Below are 24,725 nucleotides of genomic sequence, written 5' to 3'. Positions count from 1 at the left end.
TTCAAATTTATGTAACTTAGGGGTTGGGAGATGTTTCAACCCGATCTGGGTTTGAATTCTGGCAACACAGGGTTCCCCAGACACTCGTAAGAGCAGTTCTGAAACCACTCATTCCTTTATTGTCAGGAATTACCCTGAAAAGGCCCCCAATGCTGCCAGGGTGAGGTGGGTAAATCTCTGACAACACAGGGCCTCAGCATCATTGTATCCCCAGGACTTTGTGTTGAAGTGTTGGCTGCTTGACAAAAATCACCCGTGGGGCCCACAAGCCTCCTGAAAATCACTTAGAACTCTGAAACCCCATACCCAAATTATGTCATTTATATTGATCCCATTAAGTTACGCACTTCTGTGTTACCATTATTAAAAGTATTAAAAGTCTACCTTTTAATTAGGAAATTCTACTTAAATTTCCTAAATGATTAGGATGAAAAGTATATAGAGAAATTACAGAAAGTCCTTTAAAGGGACTCTTCAATTAGATAATATCTCAGTTTTTTGTTTTTCTAAGCTACAGACCAATCCAGATTAATATAGTTACAATTCAATGAATGATATAAGTGAAATATATGTGGTATATTTTAAAATAAGTAAAATGTTAATGTATTAGCAGCTATATGCTTCTATTATATTGAGTCTTGCTGTATAATTCCATTAACTTTTTAGTTTCAGAACCAAAATATGAATCTAAAAAGGCATTTCCCTCACCAGATTATTCCATTATTCTAAATTTGTTTTTTGAGTCTTTTTACATTGAAATTGTAAAACATGGGCAAATGCAAACTAGTACCTTACTGCTCCTTGTTATAACCACTAGTAAGGCAAATAATAATAGGTGACCCATTTCACTGAATTGACTTGGATTTAAACTAGACAGAAATCTTCATTACATCTCAAAGATGGTCTTGTCAAGTTTGAATACCAGAATTGGTTTGGGTCATCAGCACTTTGGTGCATCCTAACAGACTATCTAATGAACAGAGGTGTAGATGAACAAAGGGGTAGGCACTAAAGGATGAATTATCATCTCCTGAACAGAGCAGACCATACTTGGTAAATATTTGGAATATTTCATACTTAATCTTCCCATCCTTTCATCTCATTATTGTATATCCACACTTTAATAAACACAGCTGACTACTTTCAAAACTAATACTTTTTCTCTTCATAGCGAGAATATTTTATTATATGTAAATATATTAAATGATCTGAATATTTTAGGTTGTTTATATGTATTAGTGTGTCTCTTAATTAATATGAATTTAATTAATAAGAATTTATTTTCTAAATTAACATTTAAAGATGTGGCTACTGGGTAATTCCCCACTTTGATTTTAAATGTGGTTGGTATATTTTGAATAGTACTTCTATGTATGACTCACTTCATCTGTGAGAAAATTAAGACACAGTTATTTACTGAAACCCAAATATTCCAGTAAAAAGGGTGTGAATTTTCACAACTCAGTAGGTTTCTTTGCATGTTATTTTTACAATATAAAGTAAATTCAAAAATAAGTTATTTTCTTAATGTTAAAAGTTACAGTTCAACACAGTTAAAATTTTGTCATTATTTTAAAATGTTATTTATTTTAACACTTATATATGAAATATTGGCAAAATACTTAATGTTATTTTATTGCTAAAATATATTCATAAAATTTTAGGAATATTTAATATGATTTTAGACTTATGATTTAAAATTTATTTCATTCATTATTCCTACTATTGTCAGCATATAAGATTTTTGAAATAAATAAGTTAGTAATTGTAAGAAATGTATGGATATAACACATGCAACTAGACATTATTCTTTTTTATGTGCTTAATTTTGTGTTGCTGCAACACCCAGCACTGCCAGGTTTACTCCTAGCTCTTCATTCAGGGATGACTCCTAGTGAGACTCAGGCGATCTTTTTTTTTTAATATATATTTTTTTATTTTATTCTTTTATTGAATCACCATGTGGAAAGTTACAAAGCTTTCAGGTTTAAGTCTCAGTTATACAATGCTCAAACACCCATCCCTTCACCAGTGCACATATTCCACCACCAAGAATCACAGTATACCTCCCCCCTCCCTTCCACCTCCCCAGCCCCATACCCCGCATGTGTAACTGGTAAATTTCACTTTAACTTCACTTTACTTTGATTACATTCAATATTCAAACAAAAAATTCACTATTATGGATTTGGAGTTTCTAGGAGCTGGATAGAACCCAGGTTGACCATAGGCACAGCTCTTGCCCTGACCACTGTACTATCTCTTCAGCCCTCATATGTGATTAATTTTAATGTTAGTTTCTTTTTTGACCAAAATCTCTCTGACCACTGTAACTATATAAAGTTTCCACTGCAGTGCACTATGAAAAGAATAAAGATGGAGAGACTTTGCCAAATATATAAACAGCCATCAGTGTTCTCTTCTGAGAAACATCTCATGAAGAGTTCTGGAAAACAAAGATTTTTAAATTGCCCCATGTGAAATATAAATATTATTTCTAAATATATGCTATTGAATTTTCAAATTCCACATGTAGCTAGTGTTTTAAACCCCAAAGTTCTATATTAAAAGTAAATAATGTCTTACAGAGGCAATACATATGACTATAATGTGAACAAGCATTATGTAAACAAAAATAAAATTTGCTCTATCAAATTAAAAGTGATAATATGTCATAGAATACATTTTTGGAAACACTGTCTATTTTACCTAATTCTTGACTATTCTATAGTAACCCACCCACGTTAATTACTGCTTCTACACACAAGTACTGTGACCAGGAGGCAAAAAGAGATATGACATTTTTTCTAAACAAGTGATCATCTAGTGGGGTATAGAGATAGACAAAAGGTTCTCATAAAATACATGTTTAATCAGTTCTTGTTGATAAAGGTTTGGATATAAATATGTTGATGCGGTACAGAGCAGGAACTAGTACTGAAGGTAGAACATGGCTTTCTGAGCATTATGGGTGTAGCCTAGAGGTCCCCAAGCATTGTAGGCTATGACCCTGGACCAAATATCAGAGGACACAAGCATCATAGCATCCTCCAGGACCTAGAAATCAGCTGCCATCCCAGCTGACGAAGTATTGCTGGAAGTGTGCCCCCTCTACCACCACCACTGCAACTCAACTCCTGTGAACTAATCAGGACCACTAATTAGGAGACAAAAAAAAAAAACATGTTAGGTGTGGTAGTAACTATGAAACAAATGCCATTTAAATGCATTGATTATATATTATACTTTCGTATATGAAGCAAATTAGGTACTCATGGGGGATGGTGCCGGGCCACACCTGGTGGTGCTCAGAGGCCGTTCTTAGCTCTGTGCTCAGGAGCCAGTCATGTTTTGATGCTTTTATGCTATAACACCTCTTTGCTTTGTTGTTTGTAAGAACTCACTAATATACTATGGTAGTATATACTTAAAAGGCAAAAGAATTTAATATATTATATACTTAATTATAAAATGATTTTCTTGGGCTGGAGTGATAGCAAAGCGATAGGGCACTTGCCTTGCCACATGGCTGACCAGGGCTCGATTCCTCTGTTCCTCTTGGAGAGCCCGGCAAGCTACCGAGAGCATCTTACCTGCACGGCAGAGCCTGGCAAGCTGGCAAGCTCCCCGTGGTATATTCGATGTGCCAAAAATAGTAACAAGTCTCACAATGGAGACGTTACTGGTGCCTGCTTGAGCAAATCAATGAGCAATGGGATGACAATGACAGTGACAGTGAAAATGATTTTCTTAATATTTATAAAAGTTCTAACATTGTCTTTACTGAAATATACTCTTATCTGCTGGTATATTTCCATAGTACAAACTAAGCAATTTATTGCATTATTGGTGGTGATTTATTTATTTAAACCTAAATATGTAAATCCAACTCTTCTAGTGGCCATAGCACTGACATACTTTTATGCCTTCTAGAAACACATAAGAAATTACATTAGGTTTGTTTCTGAGCATACATTGAACATATTACTAAGTAATATGTATTAAAACTCTTAAGTGATAGTCCTGGTTTCATACCTGCAATCAGTATGCTAAATTATAGTAAATTCAGTAAAGTACATTGCATAGGTCATGCTTTGAAATAAAATGTGACAATAAGGAAATAAACCATACAGTGAGTTTAGAAGTTAGGTAACGTTGTTCAAGGAATAGAGTAAGAAGATGCATTCTAAATACTAGGGATTAATCAAATTGCAGGATTTAAGAAAGGAAAATATTGGTTGATCTTTCAAAGCAGTGAATACAGGAAAAAGATCCAATCTAGATTAAAAGATAATTCTGACTGGCCACTGTGGTGTCTGGATGTGACAAGAGGCAATTAGAAGTTGGAGTAAGCACCTAGATACAGAGCTAGAATTTGAATTGAGGTGCTATAAATGTGAAGTCCGGAAAAAAAATATTCGGAACAGTATTTTAAAAGCTTTATGTAGCAAACATAGAGGTCTCTTTGCATAATCTTGATGTTGTCATTACTTTGAAAAGTCTAGAGTGACAAGCTACTTCTTTCCACTCCATGAAATGATTTTTATGAGTAACAAATGCAACATTTAGAAGCAAAGTATGTAGAAATGGCTTTGAGTTCATATATTTTTGTTAGATTTTACATTATCCTTCCTTGTTATGAATGACTTGATTTTTTTAAAATAGAGAAAACATAATGCAGAGTTTCTTTTAAGGCAGTTATAAAGGATGGATTACTTGACATTGAGTTTTGTCCATTAAAGTTAGTATAATAAAAGTAGGATCCAAAAATTTACAGTGTTAGATTATATACATAAAATTAGAATACAGAATACTAAAATACACAGTAGTATACTAGATAATTCATATTTTGACTTATTTATTTTACATCTTTGTTGATTCTGCAGAATTTGCTCATGACAAACTGTCAGTTCAACTCTTGCATTAAGAGACATGTATTTTTCATGATATTGTTTCATATGGCAATATGTTGGATACCAGTCCTTTCAAGTAATCAAACTGCATTGAATAGAGTCATAAACAAAAATGCACCAATAATTTACTCACATTGTTAGCTTTTTCCTCTGATACTGTGATGTTCTTTGCAATAATTTTACAGTAGAATATAGTCTTATTTTGATGAGGGGGGAGTAATTTTTTTTCTTTTAGACATACTAAGTAAAGAAAAATGTTCATGTAAAAGTATTGTGAATTACCACAAGTATGTTTTGCACCAAAATAGTTCTAGAACATATTTTAAGCTTTAGAAGTATTATTATTTTCAAATATGCAAAGCATTTGATTATACAGTAATCAAGTTTTTGCTTAATTGTAGCATTTAGAGATTTTTCAACGGAACCTTTAAATCTTTAAATAGTAAAGAACTATACCTGACAAAGTTGTGAACTCTTTATACAGATAACCCCATGTTGCTAGTAAGAAAGAAAATGAAAAATAGGCAAGTTAAGTTACCGAGACATACAACTTTATATTTTTGTTATGCCAGTAAATTTACGTGATTAGAGATGGAACGTAAGCCTGTCTAGTTGAAATGAATCAGGAATATGGATAAAGTAGGCATTCTTACTTGATCAATTTGGTATTAAACAAATTCAACTGAAAATAAACTGAAAAAGAGAAGTATAATGTTCTTGTCGTGGGGGGATGGATTTTTTTATATAAAGTTATTTTAGCACAAGCCTAAATAATTTTCTTTAATTTACACGTGTCTTGAAGCTTAACCTTAATTCAGTATATAATAATCTACATATTGACATAAATTAATTTTATTCATGTCACAATTTCTACTGATAGTAAAATAACGTAAAACTGACAGTAACCATGGCCACAAGCAATTAATTTTAATGGAAATGGTGGCCTATGTTATCAAGACCCAGGGCAGAATTTCATAGTGGGCAGGAAATACATATATCAGCACTATTGTCTTTTTAAAAAATATATGCATATTTGTTTTAGTACCATTTGAATGCTGATTTTTAGAGTTTTTGCATTTTTGAAGTTAAATAATTTGTGAGTTTCTTGGGATTTATTATATGTTGTGAACAAACTAGAATTCATAATAAATGAAAAATTTTAAGTCCAGATTACTCAAATATTTTCTATGTCTAAAAACAGAAATGATTTATAAAATGCAAAGTTATTGTTAGCATTGCATATTTTTTGAGATAGCACATTTTGTCATTTTTTCACTGCTTTCCATTTTAAAGCCATTTGGTGTCTGACATTTGTTATTGTCTGTGGCTATTTTGATGTTTTTGTAATCCGTTTGCAAAGAGTTATGTCTACTTCTTTGGAAAGCATGCAGTGCAATAAAGAGCAGTTTCTGATATTGCAAGATCCCAGATTTGACCAAAATTGAATTTTGTCAATCACCATTGCTAAACGAAAGGTTGCAATGAACAATAAAAAACCTGTCCAATTCCTGGTTCAATCTATATTTTTTCTATTATCTTTTTCCTTCTGTATGTGTGTTGTAAGTATGTGTATGTATGTGTTTGTGTATTTGTGTGTATGTATGTATTTGTGTATGTGTGTTGGGATAGAATTAAGCATCTCAAATATAAAGTAAAATTTTCATGCACCCCCCTCTATTTCTGTATTGATGATTTCTTCTAGGAATATCTAGAATAATTTTCATTCCTTTAGATAGCTCATTAGATTATTATGTAACTGTATGTTGTCACTGTCACTGTCGTTGCTCATTGATTTGTTTGAGCGGGCACCAATAACGTCTCTCATCGAGAGACTTGTTGTTGCTGTTTTTGGCATATCCAATACGCACGGGTAGCATGCAAGGCAAATACTCTCGGTAGCTTGCCAGGCTCTCTGAGAGAGGCCAAGGAATCAAACTCAGGTCAGCCGCGTGAAAGGCGAACACCCAACCATTGTGCTATTGCTCCTTATAATTGTTATTTATACTACATTTATAAAGTGATCTTATAAAATTACTATATGCTGAAATGTTTAATATTGGCCACAATTGCCAATAAAGGACCAGCGAGAATACAGTGGGTAAAGTATCCGCTTTATTTCCATGCAGCTGACCCAGGTTTAATCCCAGACACCTCATAGCAGGTCCCCTTAACCCGCTAAGGAGTGATCCCTGATTGCAGAGCCCTGATAATGACCTTAGCACGGCTGGGTGTGACCTCTCACCCGAAATTGTCAATTATAGTCTTCATCACTGTCCTATGTAATACCTATTTTTCATCCCAAGTAGAAGCAGCTCAAGAAATCTCTTATTACTTTGGGGCTAGAGCAATAGCACAGCAGGTAGGGCATTTGCATTGCACGTGGCCAAACCAGGTTCGATTCCCAGCATCCCATATGGTCCCCTGAGCACCACCAGGGTTGATTCTTGAGTGCAGAGCCAGGAGTGACCCCTATGCATCAACAGGTGTGACCCAAAAAGAAAAAATATATATCTTATTATAGTAAAATTTGTATACCTATACATGTTTTGAGCGTGAATTTTTCCAGATGAGTAGAACTGGAGGTAAGAAGCTTCCCTTGCATCTGGCAGACCCACCATGGTTCCTGTTACAGCATATGGTCCCTCAAGCAATATCAGGGTTTATTCCTGAGCACAGAATCAGGAGAATCCACTGAGCACTACTAGATGTGGTCCAAAGTCCTCTCTTCCAATTTGTGAGGTGGGAGGAGGAAGGGGAGATATATTAACAAAGAAATACTGTATTAGAAACATACAGTTGGTTTTACTGTGTGTGTTTTCTCTGAAATACAGGCGAGTTTATAAAAGTCAATCACATTTCACTTAGAGGCCTTCACATTACCCAGAGTTAAGAATCTTTCTTGTGTCTTCAGTAATACAAGCTGAGGTATACCGACAGGAGAACCAAAATACTGCCCCAGAACATTGTCCTTCATGCCTTTTTTTTCAATTCTAAAAATACATTAGTTCTCTGTTTGGGGCCTAGCAAATGACCTCAAAATGTTGTGGTTTATGATAACATCTGTTACCTCACTGGTTTTGATTGTGAGGAATCCAGAACTAGCTTAGCTGTGTCCTCTACTTTAGTTTTTTCCAGGCTGAAAAATGGTCCATAGTCCATTTTAGACTGATGAGACTGAATCAACTTTCATATGCATTTATGTGACTGTTGGCAAGCCTCGGGTGGCAAGTGTCAGGGAGTAAAGGCTCTGGTTCCTTGCTCTCTATCAACCAAGAGTCTTCCTTGGTGCCCTGTTGCGTGGAATCTTCATATTCCAGAGCAGTGATACGTGCTCTGGAATTCATCAGATTAAGCAAGTGAAAAGAGTCAGAGAGAAAGTTTGTGACAGCGAGGTAAAAAATCTGGTTTTTAACCTAATCTTTAAAGTAACAGATCATTTTACCTTATTCTCTACTAGGCACAAGTTCCTAGGCACAGCCCACAAAAAAAAAAAAAAAAAAAAGAAGGAGATGGATCTAATATAAATCCTGGAGGTAGGGAGCATTGATGGGCATCTTGAAAATGCCCACCAATTTTGAGTAAATGAAATTAACATGAAAGATGGCAGGAATGTTATTAGATTTATACAATCATATTTTATAAACTCAGGAATATATTAAAAGTTAGAACAAATGTTGACATCAGTCTGTAAGTAACTTCAAAGGTGGACATTGTTTTGACAGGCATTTTATAAAACTTGTCTGATTAACTATTTTTTCTAGGTTACATTTCTGAACAAAAACTACTAATTCTGATATTCTATTTATTTTTTAAATAATTCTATCATCAGGTTTTCCTGCCTGTTTGATACTCTAATATTTCTCATTTCTCATATGTACCCATTTTTATATTTTGCATAAAGGAATATCTTACTTAAAATTCTTATGTAAAATGTTATTTTTTTCTCACAATTGTTTAAATGACATTTGACAATTTTATTAGTTAACTTATAAAGAAAACCATTTCCCCACATAGTGTTAGTTTTAAAAATCCTCATATATATTGAAAAATGTGAGATGTTTCACTGAATTTTCAGTTGGTAAATTTAACCTTTGACCAGCACTTTTATTTCAGCATTATATAAATACGCTAAAGTTCTAGAGATTCGGAACTTTATTCACTACAATTATTTCCCTAAACAAATATAACTTTATTAAAATTACTGAATTAGTCATGCTATAGAAAATAGAAAAAAGAAGAAAGCGCTCAACTCTTTAAAGATGATGATTTTTTCCTCCAAACTTAAAAGAAAATAACTAGGCTCTGACAAGAGCTGCCCTTCTAATTGCCACCTTTGGTTTTTACCCAGAAATAACACACAAATTTATTCTGAAAACTCAATTTATTCACAGAGGATTTAGCTTGTTTCATGTAGGGATGCAAATATAAATGCTTGATTTGAAAGGATACAGATGCTTGATTTGAAAGAGTCTTGTTTTCCTTCTGTACAGAATTTTATTTTCTCAAACAAGACCTCACTTTTCTTCAGTGCTGTTTTAATTAAGCAAAGTAGATCATTTGTCCATTCACCACTCAGGCTCATATATGCCATCAGTTGATTATTTCTTGCACATTCCCTTTCTTAGTCTTTTCTCCCCCAGAAATGCACTGAAGAAAGTAGAAAGCCTTGAGTTGCCATTGTGTTTTACCTTGCTGAAGTTGGGAGGTCTCACCTTCCAATCAGGACAAGGTAACCTAAGTGCAAAGTACCTAATTCTCACTTGCTGGTACATTAACCACTCTGATGGGTTCTCGCTTCTTACTAATGAGTGCTTAATTAGAACAAACACTCAAAAATACTTTACCAAAACGTCCTACAAGCAATAAAATTTTTCTTATTCATAGAAACAAAGCAAAAATTTTAAAGAATTTGGGATCTGTTTTTAGTTTTTGATAAACTTGTAAAAAATATTTTTTTCACAAACACAGGTAAATGAAATAGTAATTTTGTATACCCCCCCAAAACATACATATTCGCAAACTCAGTTCAAACAAGAGAATATCATTAACCTGATTTCATAAGCATTACAACTGTGAATTCACCATTGAAATATAGTGGATCTATTGACCAGAATCTATTTTATGTTTGTATCCTCATCCAACTTCATGAATCTAGACCTGGTTTTTTTTTTTTCTCATAACTATTAAATTCACTATACATGTTTTCAACGTCTGAAACATGAGTGGAACTTTGCAAAAACTTTGTTACTAAGCAGAAAACATATTTATCCTTGGGATACTTCCCATATACTCAGAGAAAAGTTATATGTGTGTGTGTGGGAGAGAGTATCCAGTTTCAATATGTTTTTAGTACATATATAATACTGGTGATTTATTTAAATTTCATTTCATGGAACCAGAGCAATGGCACAGAGGCAGCATGCTTTCTTGGAACACAGCCAACTCAGGTTCAATCCATCCAGCCCCAGTTGTTCCAAGTTCCAAGTCCTTCCATGAGTGTTCCCAGAGGGTATAACCCAGAGTGAGCACTGCCAGATGTGAACCCACTGGAAAAATCATTTCCATCCTTTTTCTTTTTCTTTTTCTTTTTTCTACTTTTGTGGTGCCAGGACTCAAATTATTATTATTATTATTATTATTATTATTAGTAGTAGTAGTAGTAGTAGTAGTAGTAGTAGTAGTAGTAGTAGTAGTATTTGCTATTTGGGCCGCAACTGAAGGTACGCAGGGCTTACTCATGCCTCTCTACTTAGAAATTACTTAGTAATTATATCTATCTCTCCATCTCAGTTGAACTATTCTGTTTCTTTAAAATGAAGAAACAAATGTTGTGGGGTTGGAGTGACAGTACAGCAAATAGGAAACTTGCCTTGCACATGACCAACTCAGGATCGATGCTGAGTTCAGAAGCATGGATAACCCCTAAGCATCTCCAGGTGTGGCCAAAAAGTCCAAAACCTAAAAATAAAAATCGTCATGGGCCAGAGTGATAGCAGCTGGGCGTGTCCAAATCAAAACTGAAAAAAAAAAAGGAAAACATGTTGATCTTTTGTTTTCCTGGTTTTATAATTTTTTTCTTATATTCACACAGTATTTTCAGAATCACTGAGAGTGACAACTATAAATCATAGCTCTTCACCCTCTGTGTTTACCTGTGCATATTTCAGAGTATACACTAAAAATAAGGCTGTTTCTCATGCAGAAGTACTGCACATACATCAACTGACTAAATATTTCTTTGACACAATTATTTTGATATGTTATTTAAATCCTAATTTATTAGCAAACCTAATCATGTCCTTTCTAGTACTTATAAAAATTTTAGAGTGTTACTGAACCCTTATTAGAATCACATATTGTATGTAGTTCTCATTATTTTTGTCTGCGCTCAATTCTTACTCCTGGCTCTGGACTCAGAGATTATTTCTGCCAGGCTCAGGGACCATATGGAGTGACTGATCAAATCTGGGTAGGCTTTGTGCAAGGCAAGCATTTTACCTTTCTGGCAATATTTCATCTCTGGCTTCTCACTTTTCCTATAGTCTCTTAAATCTGAAGTAATATTTTGGCCTTTTAAAAATATTGTAATAGCTGATATTTTTGAAGAATGTAGTATACTAAAATCTTTCTCATTTTGTACTGACACTTCCTCATCATTATGTACCAAAAGTGTATTTTAATTTAGGATATTAGCAAGTAAAATTCTGTTCTCGATATAACATCCAGAGGCATATAAGGTTCATTTGCCCTTTATTTTGTGATGTTTGTTTTGATAATATCTTCCATTACAGACACTTATTAAGTACCTTACCAGATTTCAGGCAATATTCATGGTGCTATAAATAGATACACCAAGTACAGGGCAATGATAGTTTCTCTTAACGACATTATAGCCAGACCTTATTTGGTTTCTCTTTGATAGTTAAACTGTACAATGTGAACACTGTCCTAGCGACTTGGAAGAGGCACGAACATAGATCCTATAATAATTAGTTATAAAAGCATTTAGGTTATTGTAATACTCTGTATGGATCCAAAACCCTTCCTCCTGGGTATATTCGGAGCATTCGTGACTAAAACATTCACTAGAGGACTAATTTCTTAACACTAGACTTAGAATTGACTGGTGCTTGTTGTTTAAGAACACATTAGATAGTTAACGATGGTCATAATTTATTTTTGCTTGCGGTTTGAACAATATTTAGTTTTTAAATGCACAAGTATTCATAGAGCCAGAAGATCCAGCTTTCTACTCCAATCCAAAGAAGATCCTTGAGTAAGCAGATGAAAGATCATTAAGAGTAAAAACATCGGGATTCTTTTAATGTCTGGTAGAAAAATTCTCCTTATGAGCAGAAAGCATCAACATCATGGTTGAACCTAAACTTCAGAAAAAAGAACCTCTCCTTGACGGTGCTGACAGCAAGAATCCCATTTCTCAGAGGAAATGAGATACTCTCAGGCTGCTTTAGGAAGTATTTTTACCTGGAGCTGTAGTTGACTGAATAATTCCAAGTCACCAACGATTAACCACAGCCATCTGGGCATCTTCTCATGCTTTTCTTCATATTCTTTAATTCAGCTTTGTTACTGGTTTGTAAGCTTAGTTTTCCACTTAGAACAAAAATTGTGATTAGGCAAGCTAGTCCAATAATGATCCTTTTGTGATACCACAAAATCTAAAATCTGGGGCTGGAGCAATAGTACAGCAAGTAGGGTATTTGCCTTGCATGCGGCCGACCCGGGTTCGATTCCCAACATCCCATATGGTCCCCTGAGCACCACCAGGGGTGATTCCTGAATGCAGAGCCAGGAGTAACCCCTGTGCATTGTCAGATGTGACCCAAAAAGCAAAAAAAAAAAAAAAATTAAAATCTAGTTTCACTTCAGATTGGCAAATTGTTGATATGGCTTATTTCCTGGTTTCTTGTACTTAACTCAAATTTGATGTAAAGGACTAGGTTTTACTTTAATGTTCTTTGAAAAACATGTATGTTGTCCTTCTCAGAACTTGTTTTTCTAGCCAGTGCATCTCATTCACTCAATCTTTTTTTTTCGTAGAGAGCTGACAACTACATAAAGGTATCTATTACAATTCTTTTGGCTTTTAGTATTAACCATAGTTAATAGTTTTACTCTATACTGACCTCGTAATCAAATGCATCTTCTACTCTTAGTTCAGATGAATGGGTCCTGATGTTTATTTTCTAATCCATACTACTTGTACTAGTATATTTGGATTGTATAAATATAATACCTGTGTTATGTTTTTAACACAGTCTGTGTCCACTACTAAATAGTCCAGGTGTTCATGGATAAAATATTTAAAAGAATGTGAAATTTGGCCTTGTATCTCTTTAACCCAAATCAGGCCATTTCATATTCTGCAATTATAATGCTGAGTTACATCAAATTCAAATCTGTTGTAACACTTTTATTTTTACTTTTTAATTATCTCTGAAAGAACTGAATATATATTCTGTAAAACAGATATCTGATTATAATATAATAGTACTGTTGCACTGTTGTCCCGTTGTTCATCAATTTGCTTGAGTGGGCACCAGTAATGTCTCCACTGGGAGACTTGTTGTTACTGTTTTTGGCATATCAAATACGGCACAGGTAGCTTGCCAGGCTCTGCCGTGTGTGGGCGGGATACTCTCAGTAGCTTGCCGGGCTCTCCGAGAGGGACAGAGGAATCGAACCTGGGTCTGCCACATGCAAGGCAAACTCCCTACCTGCTGTGCTATTGCTCCAGTCACTTAGGATGTGTTAATTCTCTTCTTTTACTTAGTAAAATATTAATAAGTAGAGCACTTTAAGTAAAGGAGATAATGTTCCATGTGGACCTTTTCATTTTTTTTTTTTAACTTCCAGGGTAGGGATCAAACTCAGAGTGTCATATATACAGTGTATGTTCTCTGTTCCTGAGCCATATCCCTGGCCCTGTATCTCTTGATTTTACAAATGACAATGTACCACTATATTTAAAGTAAACCACACTAAGAAGTACCATGGAAAATATTTTACTAATATTATGCTTTCACAATTTTTGGGGGGGAGTGGGACTCTACTCCCAATGGTGCTTGGTGTCTCAGGACCATGCACCACAGAACTTGGGCTTGAGAGTGCTAGATTCCAGTATTGCGCTTTTATAATTTTGCTCTATAAAATAATCTATTCCCCATAATATGATAGTCTATGATCAGTAGCACAGAATTAGGAACATTATTATAGTGTCAGTGAACTAAAAAGTACGTTTTATATTATCTGGACCGCCCAGTTTATTTTTCATATGCTAAAAGTGAGATAAATAAATTTAAAGATAAATTTATAATAGAATATATAAATGTATCTGACTAGAATGTAATCTTAAATAGAACTTTAGGAAATGGCTTATTAACTGTATTTCATCAACTGGAAAGATATTTACTTAGTATCCACTTGTAAAAGTTCTAGTGCTCAACATCAATCTCTCTTAAAATATTTCTTATGTTAAATGTAGACTTTGTGTCTCTGCTTCTTTGCTTAGTAGAAGCAGAATGTTCTTACTCTAAATATAAAATTATAAAAAAAGCAAGAAAAAATATTTTCTTTAATTATCTTCTTCCTTTGGGGGTTTTAGAAGAGGGGTTATGACTTGACAAAGATCCTTCCCATCTGTTCCTGTTTGCTTGCTTTTATTTTGACTTCCTTTAGTTGACTTATCAAATATCACATGAATCATTAACATTTTGTTTTCATCACTTGTTTTGGCTTTCCTTACTTCACATGATTAATACATTATGTTGAGAGTAGTCCAGGTTAACTTTATTTCATGTTAACTTAGTATATTTTAGTAAATAGCAGAATTCTTAGATATATAATCTTATACATTTGTCCTCTGTAACATTTATACGATCTACAGTTACACAATTTAAGACATAAAAATTAGCAAATTTTGATTTCTGATGTCTGGATAAAATTTTGTATGAACAGATGGCTGTTTCAAAAGCTACTTCTTAACACAAAATACAATTTATTAATCTTTTTTTAAGTTATGTAGAGATCTTGGGAGTTCCGACTGATGAATTCTTTAAAGTCCAGAATTTACCTATAATATCTACCACTCATTCTTCCTTTTGAAAGAATTTCTTTCTCTTAATGAAAAAAATGGATTCCTACTATCACCCAATTAAGAAATTGATATTGTTCCAATTTGTAGGTAATGTTAATATAGAAACTTATTAAATCATATTAATAATAGTTAATAAAAGTCAATACTCTAGCTTTTTATATGAAATACGAGCTAAGTTTATATACGTACACACCATGCTATATATAGCATATAGTAATAACTGAAAACAAAGCAGAACAGTAAACTTAATGTAACATAAAAGCAGTACAGGAAATTTTGTGATAGTTTGCCAATTTTTTTCTCCTTTGGTAAATCAAAATAGATTCTTTAAAAATCAGTATTTTTTTGATATTATAAAAACAGACCCATTTATACAAAGAATTTCAAATATTTTCCTTAAGTCATCATCTGTATATCTAAATCTGCATAATAACAATAAACAGCATATAAAAATTCACACCTGCTATAAACTATTCAACAATCTCAATGCTTCCTTACATACCAAATTATAGCTGTAAGCATCAAATTCCAATGAACTTTGGAACTATTAGCAACTTGTAATTTAAATAGTTTTACTCAATCCCTACTCCCAAATGCTTTTAATTAGAAAAGACTTTTTTAATTAAGTACTCCCATGCACAAAGTGGATGATTTCCCTATCATATCAACCTCCCATACAAAAGCAAACAATTATTATATAAAGATAGATATTTTCACCGAAACAAATGGTAAGAATCCTTGTTCTGATCTCCAGTTGTTCAGTTGAAGGTCTCCACATATCAAAGTTCCTACTTGGGGGAAGATGGCAAGGAACTTTTCGACAAGGTAGCAAAATTCTGTATTTCATGCAGTGATAACCCATTTGGTCATTAGTGATATTATAGAATAGATATACAATTGGGAGTCATACAAATACTATCATTCCAACTACAGTTACTATCCTTGCGGGGGTAAATACAATATATTTAACTGCTTGAGATTTAACAAATATTTTATTTTTCAAATGCACATGATACCTATTTCTTGCTGAGCTGAGTTGACAGGACTTTAGGTTTAAATACAGTGAACATCTTTGAACATAAAAGGTATTAAGAAAATATTAGCTATACTGATAATAGTTATTTCCCTTTATTTCCAGCTTATATGATCTTAAGTAATAGATTTATTCATTTGAATTATCGATAATTATTATTTACTGAACTTTGCAGCATGAACAAACATAAAGGGTATTTTTTATATAACCAATACATCATTGGTTATTAGTGAAGATAATATAGTAAATGTGTGTAATTTTCTATTTTAGGGGGTAAGTGTAATGCTCAAAGGGAAACCCTTAAAACAAATGTCCTCTGATTTTCAGAGTCAACAATATACAATTGAGTAATCAAGTCTTAGCCCTGAAAATACTTAAGTGATCTCGATATCTTTTAGCTACATTTTGCTTGACTACTATGGTCCTATGCTTTTATTTGCTGGTTAAGGGTCAGAAATAGTATTTAGAACATTATTAATATAATATAAAATTGAGTTCAGGGGTCTGAGCGATAGTACAGTGGGTAGGGTGTTTGCCTTGCATTCAGCTGACCCTGGTATGATCCCAGCACCTCATAAGGACTCTCAAGCTCTCTAGGAGTGACCCCTGAGTGCCAAGTCAGAAGAATGCCTTGAGCATTCCTGGAGTGCTCCCTCCCCCCAAAATAGAGTGCATTATGAACTATGGTTTTCTATGTTCTTTCCAGCATGCTTGTCACTCAACTTTTCACCCAGGAGGCTTATTATAACAAGTCTTAAGTAGAGCTACAGTACTATTATTCAGAGACCTATTAATTCTCCAAAAACATTTTGTCTATTTAGTGTAGCTAACACACCTAACATCACATCTTTAGAACAGTATAAAACTGGATTAAACTATTTTTTCAACAGACTTTGGATTTTCCATAATATGCATCTACAAAAAAGACAAAATCATAAGGTCAAATTTCTTTGAAAGTTAAGGTTTTTAAACTAGAAGAGGGATGGGACTGGAGTGACAGCACAGGGGATAGGGCATCAGCCTTGCATGTGGCCGACCTACGTTTGATCCCGGTATCCCATATGTTACCCAGAGCACCACCAGGAGTGATTGCTGAGTGCAGAGCCAGGATAAGTCTAAACATTGCCAGGTGTGACCCAAAAGCTAAAGAGGAAGAGGGAGTAACCCTATCAAGTTCTTTCTATCCCTGTATATTTCTATTCCTGAATAACGAAGTTATGAAACTGTTCATGATCAGGTTTCAGTCACAAGGTGTTCTAACACCCATCCCTCCACCAGTGTACATTTTCACCATCAATGTCCCTAATTTTGCACAGCCACCCCCACCCCTAAATTGCCTCTATGACATGCACTTAGATAATTTTGAAGTAATCTGATATTTAAGTATTATTCGGTCATGGAAATGTCTTAACCTATAGAAACTGATGTCTCATTTATACATTGAATCTTTCACTTGTGAAAGATTCGTATACAGCAGAGCTAGTTAAATTTAATAGCTATATATTAAAGTGGCATTGTTTATAATTTAAATACGTGGCATATATGAACTGATTATATCTATATACATTTGTGTGAGTCATATTAAGTCATTCTCTTATCCATTAGTCCATTAATTCATACATTAGAATATTTATTGAACATACTCCCTGTATGGGATATATAGCAAAGGTGAATGTCCATGATATCTTTTAGGTATTAGTCAAAGATAAAATATAACATAGGAATGTGAAATATGGGGATGTAAATGTTTCCTGAAAGTAAAAGTTGATTTAACTTAGTTTATTTATTTTTGATGTTTTGCAAGTTACTGTATCCACTTTAGATAAGTTAAAACATTTACTTAATGTTGATAGTAGTATCTTCAAATATTTAGACTCTTCTATTTTTTAATTTGACTGAAGTTTATTTCTGATCCTTCTTATTTTAGTTTATAGGGTGACTTTGCTATTCCTGATCTTTTTTTTTATTAGAGTCACTTTGAGATACTCAGTTACAAAAATGTTCATGATCAGGTTTCAGTCATACAGTATTCCCATCCTTCCACCAGTGTACATTTCCACCACAAATGTCCCTGATTTTGCTCAGCCACCCCCACCCCTAAATTGCCTCTATGACATGCACTTTTTTCTTCTTTCTTCTACTTTCTTTCCTCCTCCTCCCCCTCCCCATCATCCTCTCCTCCTCCTCCTCCTTCCTCCTCCTCTTCCTCCTCCTCCTTCTCCTCCTTCTCCTTCTCCTCCTCCTCCTCCTCCTCCTCCTCCTCCTCCTCCTCCTCCTCCTCCTCCTCCTCCTCCTCCTCCTCCTCCTCCTCCTCCTCCTCCTCCTCCTCCTCCTCCTCCTTCTTCTTCTTCTTCTTCTTCTTCTTCTTCTTCTTCTTCTTCTTCTTCCTTGATTCTTCTTCCTTCTTCTTCTCTACCCCCCAACCCCCTCTGTCTCCTCCTCCCATTTTTCTTATCTTTCTCCTCCTCCTTCTCCCCTTCTCTTCTAATTCTTCTTTCTTTTTTCTTCCTCTTCCTCCTCTTCCTCTTCCTCCTCCTCCTTCTCCCCCACCCCTCTCTCTTTATCCCCCTTCTTTGAGCATTACAATTTGCAATATAGAAACTGAGAATAACTTCATGCTAAATGTATGTAAGAGAACACACATGTTATTCCTGACTCTTAACAGGGGCTGTTCTTGACTGTGTGCTCAGAAGTGACCCCTAGTGATACACACATGCTACTTGAATTTTGAACTGAGATAGCCATGTGCAAGGAAAATTCCTTCCTCCCCTCCTGTACAATCTTTCTGGCCTCTTGTTATTTTAGTTCCTGAAGTTAGCAGACATCTATCTATACACATTGCAGTGTCTCTGTGTGAGTGTGTGCTTAATATTTGAGCACTATTTTTTTTGTTCTGTTTACCTTCTACTCTTGATGCTGAAGCTTAAAGTTTAGGCATATTTTTACTAAGATATTCACACTTTTAATTATAACCATAAAGTGGTTAGTTTAGGGGACATTAAAAATATTAATGGGTTGAATTTGCTTTATTTATGTTCTAGGTTTTTAATTTTCTATGTCTTGCTTCCACTTCCTTTGAATAGGTCCAATATTAATTTACTATTTCTTTTTTATAAACTGTGTTTTTCCACTGGTTGAAAACTGGAGTATAGTTTCCATTTTAATATTTAATTGTTTGTCTAAACTCATTTTTGGGGGAAAGGCTATAGCTCATTGATAGTGATGAAATAACCTAGATGACTTTCATATAAATAGCAACAAATGTGCACAATAGTTACATTACATGGTATATTTAACAACACTGCTAAAGAGTAAGATGGGAGCTAAGTCTTTCATGATGGAGATACACCTGAATGCGTTCAGAGAAAATTTGGTTTTGCAAGCTTGAAGGAAGTAATTGTCATTCAACAGAAATCAACTAGCTTTGCATATCAGTAAGACACACACACACATACTCATCTATTTCCTGAATGTTCTGAAACTGATATCAAAATAGCAAATATATATTTATGAGAAGTAGAAATGCAGTATTCATTTTGATCACATAAACTCAATGCAATTATGAAATTAACTTTGAGACTGTTTGAAGAACGGTAACTTTTTAAACAAGTAAAGATAAAATAAAGTGCACAAGTTTCATATCCAATTCTGCAGTTTTTGTATTAAATAATTATGTCTCCTGTTATTAATAAATGATGTTTGTTATTTATTTTTAGATGGAAGACTGTATTTGAAAACTACTGTCATGTACTGAATTTTTCCTGTTGAAGAAGTTCATGTTATAATAAAGAATTTTGCAGTTAGACATTCGCCATTGGAAGTTTGGTGAAAAATAAAGTCCTTTGAAGGGAACTTCCTCAATTTTGTGTATTGATGTTCTTTAAAAGTTTAAGTATTCAACTACAACAAAAGTTTCCTCCATTGATTTTTCACCTGTGGTTCATGCCAGAGACCTGAGAATGTTTGTAAATGTACAAGTATCAAACTTCTTACAGCTAATAACTGCAACTTTGCTGCTGGACCCTTGTATACGGAGTAAAAAGCAGGTCTGAATAAGACCTAGCATTGTTTTTTTTTTTTAATGGAATGAACCATTTTCCTCTTCTGAAAATTCTGTACCTGAGCACATCAATAGACTCTTGTTGCAGTGGTCACACAAATTTGCAGAATTATATCCTCCAGAAACCAGCAAGAACAGTTGGAAATAAACTTTTGTGGGAGGGGGGAGGGGCATAAAGGATTCCTTTAAAAATCAGAAAATAAAGAATACTGCTCTGTTACATTCAATCTTAAACTCACTCCCTACCTGTGGGTTTTCTCCTGAAGATTTTTTTCACATGCTTTCCAAAAGACCAACAAGTGGATGTGGAGAATAACATAGTGAAATATCATTTTACAGATCTGAAAAGAAGCATTAAGTATAAGTCAAACCGTTTCACTGATGGTCTCTTTTCTTAAAAAAAAAAACAAAAAAACAAAAAACAGAAAATACAAGTGTAACGCATTTTCATTCCAAACTGGTAGTGATATATAGAATTTAAAATAATAATGATGCTTCTTATTCAAACTGTTGGTCAAATGTACAGTATATAAACATAAACATACAAGGAAGGTATTATGTATGCAGTAGTATAATAGAGTTTAGGAAAATGAAAACTTTAGAAATATGTTTTGTCACCCTGTTGGTCAGAAAGACACCTTTCTGGTTTTAACGCATGCAGGCATGTAAATATTTGTCTGGAGTCACAGTATTAATGAATGAGATCATAAGCATCTGGTGACATCAGAACTGTGTCTCAGTCACTTTTATTTGTATATTGAACTCGTTAGTGCCCCAAACAGCACTATTGAGAATGGATTGTGGCTGGACAGTAAAATCAAAACACCAGAAATATTTTTATATGTTAATGTCATATTATGTTAATGTTGCTGAAAAACAAAACCTAACAAACCCTTGATGTGTCAGTTCAATACCATGTAGCACTGAATGATAAAGTTAAAATGTATTGTGTTTCCCACCCTAGTCAGAGGGAAGGGTGGCTACCTGTTATTTTCACTGTCTATTTGGAAGTTGCAGTATGTGTTTTCACTTTTGTGCAGATAACTGGAAGTAAACTGCAAACAGTGCTTATTACATGCTGAAGTTACCTTCTCTGTGGTTTCACCTATATATGATGTTACACCTTTAAAGACTGATGTTATGAATCAGTACAGTTGCTGTACATTTTATGATTTTGCTGTCATCTTAAAATTTTATGATCGTAACTATTTATTACCATTAATAGCAAAATCTTAAATGACCAAGAATATTTGCTATTTGCTTAAAAATGTTTAAAGATAGTTCTAATTGGGTGTTAATTATTTGGTCAAGAAAAAAATAACATTATAGATATTCTGGCACTAAGCTTCTATAGTTTTTAGGTCTTCCTTGCAATACTGGAACATATCTCTTGTGTAGCTTGCTATTAATCATCTAAGTCCATTTTTAATACATAAAAGTTATATATACAATTCCTATTTTAGCTTGCTTAAAGGGAGCGATATTTTTATTTAATGTATTGTTAGTAAGTGCATTATAGAAACTTGGTTTTCGAAGCATTATTCTTCCATAACCATCTTTTCTTATATGAGCACAGCACATTTTATTCCTAATTATATGTATTTCTTCTTTTTTTTCCCTATATGCAGTCTTTAAAGGATTACAACACTTATAATTGGAAGAACTTGTGGCAAGCTTTTGAATCACGCATTTTTTGAAAGATTTTTTAAAAAGCCTCCAACTTACATATGTAGTAGAATCTGCCGTTGCTCTGCTCCTTGCATAGAGTCACCTGTTAGATAGATTAAATAGTTTTAAAATACACATTTTCAAGCCCTTTGAGAATGCTTTAGAGTTTGGTTCAATTAAAATAAATGAAATTTTAGCAAGGATTAAAGTAAAAATGCTATCAGCTAAACATCACGAGAATCTTACTAACATGTTGTAAATATTATGATTCATAAAATGTTATTTTAAGTCTGTAACTTAAAGTTTTCCCCATTTTTTAGTTATACTGGTTGGTTTGTAATTTGTTTTTTTGGTATAAACAAGTAAAATTGTGCTCATTTTATGGTTTCCATACTTTTGTAATTCTGAAAATATTATTGTCTAGTTGTTCTATATTATAACCACATTTGTGCTCTATGCAAGCCCTTGGAACAGAACATACTCATCTTCATGTAGGACCTATGAAAATTGTCTATTTTTATCTATATATTTAAAGTTTTCTAAAAATGATAAAAGGTTATTACGAATTTTGTTGTACAAAATCTGTACAAAAATCTGTTTTTACATCATAATGCAAGAATTGGAAATTTTTCTATGGTAGCCTAGTTCTTTGAGCCTGGTTTCAATGTGAGAACCACGTTTACTGTTATTGTATTTAATTTTCTTTTTCTTTTCAACAATCTCCTAATAAAACTGTCTGAAATCTTCCTGTGACTTTATTTACAGTCTTCTTTATTAAATTTTGTGAAATGCACAGCATTGAAGGAATATTTACTTTCTAATGGGAGGCATCTAAAAACAACATAAGTCAGCTCTTTGCAATGCGAGGGGAACAATGCTCAATGATTTTATTTAACATGCAACTGCTTCTATCTCTAATATGAATTACTGTGGTGAAAAACATCATAAAAGCATACTCTGTAGTTATTGTTTAACAAGCAGATTTTCCATATTTTGTTTCTTGCCAGCTAAGCAAACTGCCCACATATACATGATTTATTTATGTACATTTCTCAGTTTATGAAGCTGTTATTTGTACCTTTTTCCTTTATATTCTTATATTCCCATGATTCTTGTTTCAAAGAGCTTTGTGCTGAATAATGTAAAGTAGACATGTTGATGGAACAAAATATATTATTTCCATATGTATAAGACTGTAGATTTGTTACTCACAGTGTTTAGCTCTTGATCTCTCATTGGAAAAAAAGCTACCTTTAGACACCTTGAAATCCCAATATATTTTAATATATAAATATTTTATCAATCCAAAATGCAGCATTTGACGAAATACTGGTTCGCAATTTCTATGAATATTCTCAATATTCCCAAGAGAATGTAAACTGTATTTTCCTGCCCCAAATATTTCAATAGGTTAACAAATTAGGAAGTTTTTCTTAATAAAATCTTTAATGCTTATGTGACCCTTACAGACACATTTTTGTCTTATGTCTTCTTATGTTTTTGCTAGTAACACTTTTACTAGAATATGATACAGTCTGGATGTTTGTGGAATTTGATGATAACCTTTTCCAAGTGCTTTTTATTGGGACTAGCAAATTTATAATCTGAACTAAAGCTATTACTAGAGGACATTTAATTATAAATAAAAGTTATATGGATTGCATTTTCAAAATACGAGAAGTAGAGATGTAACAGAATTAAAACATTGTTGTAAATGGCATTGTATAAACATCATTTTTCTCATGTGTAGGCTTGGTGCTAACCTTTATCTTAAATGTGTACAACTGCTATAAAAAATCTGAACTGATCCCCATTTTATTCATTTCAGCAGATTCATTAATAAAGCCTCTACTTGCACAAAGCTGTGCTAGATTTGTAATGAATGGACATGAGAACACAGTTGAGAACACAGATGCTTATAATTTTGTTAGAAAATCTTACTTAAAAGTGACCACCTTTTAGTATAAGGAATATACAACTGACATTTTACATGGTTACCTTCTAGATAAGAGTACTGGATGCTTGGGAAACTGGATGATTCTGTTGAGACAGAAAGAGCATGTATACACCTCTCCAAGATAAAATGTGATACTGTTCTTTTTATGCTGCTTGTTCATTTATATCTATCAAATTGTTTTTACCAGGGACCACACTTTTATTTTATGATAGGTAACCCATTTACTCACACAAAATATTTGTGCTTGGCAAACAACTTCTTAATTCATTCAGATTATTGGTGCACAATATTCAATTCATACCACAAACTTTTGTGCATTTGGGTTTATCAATAACCTAAATTGACCCAAACATAGAGGATAAATGCCAAATGAGTACACTGGGAAATGAATAACTCCCATACTAGAGTAAATACATTGATAGCTACATGAACTGCAGATTTTAAGTTAAATTATTGAGTTCACAGGAGACCTTGGGTCAGGTATAACAAACAAACTCTGACAAGCCTAAAGAGCAAAAAGGGATTAGTTATAAAGACAGAGGAGTACACAGGGGACTCCAATTCAGCATTGCCACCAACTTTACGAACCTGAGTTCCACCTTGACTTCTCAGCTCTCATTGCTGTGATACCTGCTCCACTGCTTGACTTTTGCCGCTGTTCAGGTGCACAGCCCACAGAAGTGAACCAATCAATTTCTCTCTCGTCCTAAATTAGATTCCTTGAAAGTTCTGATTGCCTCAAGTCAAAACACAAGCCAGTAGGGCAGCTTGGAAGTTCCTTTGATGCAGCGGAGAATGTTAGAAAATACTGTGACCAATTAAAAATGAATCTCGGGGGTTAGGGCTAGAGCACTAGAATAGTTTTCAAGTTCACCAGGGTGATCCTAATAAGCTATTAAGGTTGAAGACCACTGTCTGAGAGGGTGAGAGTATCACCTAGGAAATGCCAAGGACTTCCGTGGGGCATGAGGTAATGG

The 24,725-nt window shown here is 33.8% G+C and overlaps 1 protein-coding gene across 3 annotated transcripts in view; it reads left to right on the top strand.

Moving 5' to 3' along the window:
* Positions 1-22,537, top strand: part of DACH1 (dachshund family transcription factor 1) — a 423,983-nt gene extending 401,446 nt beyond the window's left edge. For 2 of the 3 annotated variants that reach the window (XM_055122548.1, XM_004604002.2), the window contains one exon: positions 19,780-22,537. In XM_055122548.1, coding sequence (XP_054978523.1) covers positions 19,780-19,817 — 38 coding nt within the window. In that variant the 3' untranslated portion in view covers positions 19,818-22,537. Of the gene's footprint in view, positions 1-12,974; positions 12,996-19,779 lie in introns of all 3 variants that reach the window. The other variant, XM_055122554.1, reaches the window with a different exon arrangement.
* Positions 22,538-24,725: the final 2,188 nt, after the last annotated feature.

This window comes from Sorex araneus, chromosome 1 (genome assembly GCF_027595985.1).
Source record: "Sorex araneus isolate mSorAra2 chromosome 1, mSorAra2.pri, whole genome shotgun sequence".
Classification (NCBI taxonomy): Eukaryota; Metazoa; Chordata; class Mammalia; order Eulipotyphla; family Soricidae; genus Sorex; species Sorex araneus.
Note: the sequence above shows the minus strand (reverse complement) of the source record. Positions and strands in the feature narration are given on the sequence as shown.